The sequence below is a fragment of the Mesitornis unicolor genome, unplaced genomic scaffold (assembly GCF_000695765.1).
Source record: "Mesitornis unicolor isolate BGI_N332 unplaced genomic scaffold, ASM69576v1 scaffold15244, whole genome shotgun sequence".
Taxonomy (NCBI): domain Eukaryota; kingdom Metazoa; phylum Chordata; class Aves; order Mesitornithiformes; family Mesitornithidae; genus Mesitornis; species Mesitornis unicolor.
In genome coordinates, this window is record NW_010182189.1 from 16,473 (window position 1) to 23,260 (window position 6,788).

A 6,788-nucleotide genomic window follows, 5' to 3' on the forward strand; every position below is an offset into this window, starting at 1 on the left:
GGGACACCTGTGTCCTTGGCGTAGTTGACCAGCAATATGGGGGGCACAAAGAGACCCAAGACCAGGATGAACTTCGAAATAGTGTAAATGATAAACCCTCGATTGGAAAAGATACTGAAATCCAGAAGCTTCTTTCCTTTCTTGGGCTTCTTCTTGACTTTCTTGGCTTTCTTGGATCCATCAGTGGTGCTGATTCCGTCTTCCGATTTCCCTCCTATAGGCAGCATCTCCTTGGCTTCATATTTGTCCTGAGCTTTCCCCATCTTCCGCTTCATGCCCATATCCAGGGGTCTCATGACTGCCCCACAAGTGCAGCAGTTAAGCAGAAGGCCCCCCATGATAAGGAACCCTCCTCGCCAGCCAAACTTCTCCAGCAGCACTTGCCCTAGCGGCGAGAGGGAGGACAGGAAGACAGGGCTCCCAGCAGCCGCCAGTCCATTGGCAAGAGGCCGACGCTTGTCAAAGTAGGTGCCCAGCATGATCAGTGAGGGCTGGAAGTTCAGTGCCATGCCCAGACCTACAGGAGGGTGAGAGCCAGGAGGGGAGACAGGGAGTGCAGGAACATGAGATGTGGTTTGCCACAAGCTGAAAATTCCCCTCAAACTATCCTAGTCCTAAAACCCTATGATGGGATTCATGTATTCCTCCCAAGCCTCTGCTCCTTCATGTTGGTGGGTTGCCCCTGGAGAAAAATGGGCTAAACCAGCCTGTCTACCTGAAGTGTATTTGAATCAGTAACTGTGGCCATGCTTAGACAGGACCCATGTCTTAAATGGGAACTTTACCTCTCTCCCTCACCACCACATACTGATGTCACCCCAGTTGCCAAAATCATGAAGCATCACTTCTGTTTCTTCTGTCCCTTTCCCCACAGCCACAGACCCTGCTTGTTTAGGTCCAGATGCATCTCCCATAGGTACAATGTTCAGGACTGGATGCCTTCTGTGAGCGGGTGTGAACAGGTGAGGGGAGACCTGGTGCTAGACATGCCAATGCTAAAGGGAGATATAACATGGTCCTGGCTCTTCCCCAGGTAAGTCTGTGTCCCTCCCACCAACTCCTGGGGCTCTCACCCGTCAGCACACCAGCAGTCAGATAAAGCTCAATGATATTGGTGGTGAAAGATGCCAGGATCATCCCAGAGGAAGCCAGCAGCCCGCCGATGAGCATCACGGGCCGGCAGCCAAACTGGTTCACCATGATGCTGCATACTGGCCCTGAAGGAAAGCAGAGGAGACAGAGTAAGAGACCAGAAGGAGACAGGACAACTGGGCAGGGGCAGCTAGCCCAAGCAGGGCACTCGGGGAAGATGAAACACTAATGATGGAGATCACTGCTTGGCTGCTGTTTGGCCTGGCCAAGGGAGAGAGGCTGCAATGTGGCAACCTCTGCTTTGCCCTGCCTTCAGCCTCCTGTTCCCTGGGAGAGAGGCATGGTGGGGTGACCCCTGAGGTCTCCTGGGGCAGAGGAAATGGGGAAATGAGATGCAGCACACTTCTAGAACAGAAGTGGTAGGACAATTGGTATTCTGCATGTTGGCTCATGACCAGGCCAGTGAGCATGAGGAGAGCCCATGGGGACTTGGTCTGGGCCTGTAGCAGGGCTGGGGGAGGCACAAGTTAGGGAGGAAGAAGCATATCCAAGCATCACCTGTCCCATAGAGCATGGCCAGCATGATGGAAGAGATCCAGGCTGTGTCGCTGTAACCCACATGGAAATCTTTCATGAGCTCCTTGAAGTAGACACTGACAGCTTTCGGGAAGGCATAGGAGAAGCCGGTGATCACAAAGCAGCCGAAGAGCACGATCCAGCCCCAGCCACCATCCGGGGGCTTCACGGGAGGTGGGAGATGCCCTTCCTCTGGGTCAGCTCTCCCCATTTTCTAGCCTGGGAGGGGAAAGGCAGACCAGGAAAAGGTAGGGCAACAGAGAGAGAAATCTCCAGGCACTGCAAGAAGAGAAAAGCACAGCAGGCAAACATTTACTACAAGGTTTCTCTCCATGCCCACCATCTCCAAGCTCCACAAGCCTCACTGGGGGACCACACCAGCTCTCTGCACCTTCATCCTGCCAGGCAAGGCAGGATTGCATCAGAGCGTGAGGTGACACCACAGCTGGGCAGAGGTGGGAAGGTCCCCCCTGAGCTGGAGCAGCCCACAGTTCCACAACCCCTGGTCAGACACCACCAGGCTGGGTCACAGCTCCCAGCTGAGCCTGGTGAGCTGCATCTGACTTGGTGGGGCATCAGGACCTGCAGCTCCCCACTTGCTCCAGTCTTGCCTGCAGGCTGGTGCGAGGTGAGAGCCAGCAACATGAACCCTGCTCAGCTCCCAAAACCTTGCTCTGAGCCTCTACCCTCTCCAGCTGGGAGCCTTCCCGATCCTGCCCTGCCACAGATGCTTCCAGCAGCAGGGCACAGGAGGTCCATTAACCCCACTGTGCTTTCCTACCCTCGCCCTCCCTTCCCCGCCGTGAGGGGCCAGATTTGGGAAATGGGTGAAGGGGGAGAGCACCAGCGGTGGTGGCTGTTTGCATGCCAGAGAGATTAGGGCTTTGTACCTACACAGAGGGGCCGGAAGAAAGCCTAAGGGGGGAGAAGGAGGGAATTAGTGGGGGTGTCTTGTGAGTCGCGCTCGGGGCTGCTAAGCTGCCCAGGAATTTTGCTCCAGTTGGCTGCTGTGGGTATGTTTTTCTTAGGTCTCTGCTATACCCCTTCCAGCACCATTGGCCTCAGTCAGCTGGGCTTATTTTCACACCTGTATGCAAAAAACATCACTGGCCTTTAGTTACAGATGCTCTTAAGTAGCTAGAAAGCAGGCAGGCTTCCTCTATGCCTGCAGCCAAACTGGGCTTTGTCAGGTCCTGATTGCCCTATCACCGTTCTGCTGGAAGTACACCCAAAACATGGGTCCTCTACCTTGGCTGAAGGGCTACGAGATGGCAGCAATGTCCCCATCCCGTGGGAAATGCCAGCAGCCACATGCTGACTGGAGACTGCTGAGGGGACAAGGACGCTCCTATGGACAGCACACACAGGGCTAGCACTTTGGATCTGAGTGTGTTTCTCAAGGTGGTCTCTTTTCTTCATGTCCTCAAAGCAATGGGGAACACTTGCCCTGATTCCCATAGCACTGCTATTGCTCTGCAGGTTAAGTGCAAATCCTTTAGGCGAGAGCATGGATGGCACAGGCTGGAGCAGAGTCCAGGTAAAGGCAAGAGGTGGTCCTACCCTCTGACACCCCCAAGTCTTGCAGAAAAGGAGGGTGTATGGATTTTTCTCAGGCTGCAGGAGGTTCAACGTGCAAAGCCAAGGCTGGAAACAAGGCTAGGAAGTGCTCTGAGAGAGGTCTGAAACCACAGTTTAGGGGATGCTGGAGAAGGAACTTGAAAGACAAGAGAGCTAGGCCAGTTCAGGACCCCTCTGTGAGGAACTTGACAGCTGCACCCACAGCACATCCATGTAAAGAGGCATTAAATCATCTTGGCTGCTTGGTTTTAGCCAAGTGCCCAAGCCAAGGCTGACCTGTGGAGGGAAGGACAGGAGTCACCAACCACCTGCAGGGATCTCCCTCCTTCCTGTCCCAGGGAAACTGGAAGCACTTGAGGGTTTGTTCATGGCAGCACCCAGGCATCTGTGACCACCACAGGTCCCTGTGGCAGAGATCCCCAAATTTTCAGGACCCCATCAGCCATGAAAAAAAGGAGCAGGATCTGGCTATGAGTGTGGCTTGGGCAGCTCTTCTTCTGGACGGCCGTGTCCTAACAACTCTGGGACTGAACCACAGGGGTCGGCGCAGGCTGCTCCAACCTGCCCTGCCCTGAGCCAAGGTCTCAGGGGCTATGGCAAGGGGCAGAGGCATGAACTGAGAACTAGGTGCTCTAAAGACATTTTCGGAGCAAAGAATCATTGCAGGAAAGAAAAGGTTCATTATACGCTCTCCAGATATCCATACCTTCCCCTTTGCACCCTTTCTGGTATTATCTGAATCATTGGCACCACGACAGCCAGACTGAACAGTCTCATTTGGCTTCTGCTGCTCCTCTCCCAGCTCCACCTGACTGACAAGATAGGTACAGCTGTACAAAAGGTGATCTGCTGCAAAAACACAGCAATTTCTCAATTGGTGTTAGTGCTCCACCACTGCACCATCTGCTGCACATACCTCAAATAAGAGAGTCTGACATCAAACACTCCCTGAGCTTTTTTTATCCAAGCCCCTCTTCCAGCCTTGCTCTTCTTGATCCCATCCTGCACTGCAGATCAAATGAATCAATCAAACCATTGCAATTCATCTTTCTCCCCCACCCCCATCTTCCTGACACAAAAATATTTGTCCATCTGTGGCAAACTCCTCTGAGATTTCTGTAGCATCCCCTGCCAATGATGGCTCGACAGCGTCTGACTGTGAAGAGCATGTTAGACAAATACCCATCAGTGTATTGTACAACCGTACAGCAAGGCATGAAGTTGGTTTTACCAGCCTGCAGCCAGATGTTGGCTGAAAAAGATGAGGTGCACCAGAGGACCTCACCTGTGGAGATGCCTCCAAAGCCAATATGCACAGCTTTACTGAAGATTTATCCCAACTCTGAGCCAGGCAGTTCAGAGCTGCTCTGTTCTTAACACCACAGAGCACAGGCTGCCTCTTCTGCTCATAGCTGCTCATGGTCGTCACATCGTGTACTCTGCACCTGCCTTTGCACACTCTAAAGCTTGCTAATTATTTTCTCCTTAGTTAAGGAGCTTTACTCACAGGTGAAAATACCACGGGGTAAGTTCACATGCACCTAAGGGCTCATCAGCACAGGCACCTGCCCTTCCCCGTGCATCATACACAGATAGGCCAGAAGACTTGCACCAACACCAGCAGTCACCAGCCCAGGCTGGGAGGGTGAAGGCCCCAGCAGGTTCAGCCATGGCTGCCAGTCCCTGGATGCACACAGACCAGGCGGTGCTGGCCAATGCCCAGCAAAGCCCTGCTGTGCCCAGGCAAGCTGCATTCAGCAAGGTCCACACAAATGCTAGGATGGGTCCTCGTGCCTTCACACAGTACAGAAGGGGGGTGTGGGGGGGGGGGTCTGTTTATTAAATGCAACGACCACGATCCATGCCACCAACCTCCCCAGCCCACAATCAACACCCTGGGAAAGCATCACTAGAGAATTAGCAATGGCCACGATCCATGCCACCAACCTCCCCAGCCCACAATCAACACCCTGGGAAAGCATCATTAGAGAATTAAAGAAGTGCAGGCCTGGGACAAGCTGTCCCCTCAGCAACCAGTACCAGGACACAAACATCCCTCCACATCACTGACCTGCGCAATGAAGCGATGACCTCCCAAGCACAGTCTGAGCCTCCAAGGGCCCAGCAGGTCCTGTCCGCAGCACTCCCTTCCCCTCTGGCTGGGGCACTTCCCGGCTCTGGATGAGGGCACCCGGTTAGATGGTCCCGCTGGCTCTTTGCTCCATGGTGGGCACGCCGTCAGCTGGGCAGGAATCCAGCACCTGTAGAGCGGTCTCTTGTGCCCCACTCCTTCCTTCAGGGCAACTATGTCCACTCTAGAGAGCTAATCCCCCTCAACCTGCTTTCCTCCAGCTCCGATCCTACCCAGCAAAGTTGCCCGTGGTCAATCCAGGGGGGACGTCCCGTGTGGGAGACCCCTTTGCCTCCTGCAGGTACAGGTAGTCTCACAGCACTCCCAGGGAGGATGTGGGTCAGCAGCCGCTTATGGTTTCAGGGACCAGCGGGTGCTGAGCGGGCAGAAAGCACTTCTCCACTTTTAAGAGGCTTTTCCAGCCAATGGGGACGAGGTGGCTGCCTGCCGCAGCCCGAATCCCCCAGTAATCCTGCTGCCCAGGGGCTCCTTGCCTTTCCCCCAGCAGAGCGGGGCAAGCTTGTAGGGGGCAGATTTGGAGGGGTTGAGGCAGGAGGAAGTGGGATGAGGGTGGGAGGGTGCTGGTGATGGACCCAGCGATGAGGGAAGGTGCTAGGAAAGGGGACAGTGGAGGATGAGGGCATGAACCCACGACTCAGTGAGGGGCACTATGGGGAAAGAGGTTGCTTTCAAAGGCCACCGCTGCTTCCTCAGCTGCTGGCCAGGATGGAGAAGCGCTGGCGAGGTTCTGCAGGACATGTGCCTAGCAGAGAACAAACACGAGGAGGAACCACTGCTGTCCAGGGCTGGACAGGTGGGATACTCTCCATCCACTCCCAGAATGAAACCCCTCAGCAGGTGCCACCCAGGAGGGTGTCTGCTAGGCACCAGGAACAAGCCAGTCTCTGGCCATGTGTGGGGGAACCCATTTTACTTTCCAGGGAAGGAGCAGGGGCTCGACCTAGGTGGGATTTTAGGGAAGAGAGAGAGGGAAATGCCCAGGCTGTAAACATCCAAAGCCCTTCAGACCCCACTGCTGTGCCTTTCTGCTGGCAGGTCAGGGGGAGGGGGGAGTGGGGGCTTTGCAACGCTCGCAGCCAGGGTTTAATTTCTATTAATAAGGCTAATCGGCTAAAGCCGTGGCCCTTGCTCGTGCTCCCTCCCTCACCGCCTCTCCTTTTGCCCCCTGACTGTGGGGCCATGTTGATGGGGCTCCCACAGGCCCCCCACAGGTTCCCAGGGGAGCATTTCCTCCAGACTGAGCATTTCTGGGGCACCCCTGGGGTTCACAGCCTGGGAGAGAAGAAGATGGCTACCAAGCCTTGTGCTCTTGGGGAAGGCCTTGCCCACATGCGGTGGCTGGGGAGTGGGGACTTGCTGCCCTCCAGTGGCAGGACAGCTTGGGGAGGGG

At 55.0% G+C, this 6,788-nt stretch overlaps 1 protein-coding gene across 1 annotated transcript in view; it reads right to left on the reverse strand.

Annotated features, from left to right (window-relative positions):
- SLC16A8 (solute carrier family 16 (monocarboxylate transporter), member 8) overlaps positions 1-1,939 on the reverse strand; it is a 4,968-nt gene extending 3,029 nt beyond the window's left edge. The window contains 3 exon segments of the mRNA XM_010183689.1: positions 1-517; positions 1,074-1,217; positions 1,651-1,939. The exon segment at positions 1-517 is cut by the window's left edge and continues 16 nt beyond it. Coding sequence (XP_010181991.1) covers positions 1-517; positions 1,074-1,217; positions 1,651-1,879 — 890 coding nt within the window. The 5' untranslated portion in view covers positions 1,880-1,939.
- Positions 1,940-6,788: the final 4,849 nt, after the last annotated feature.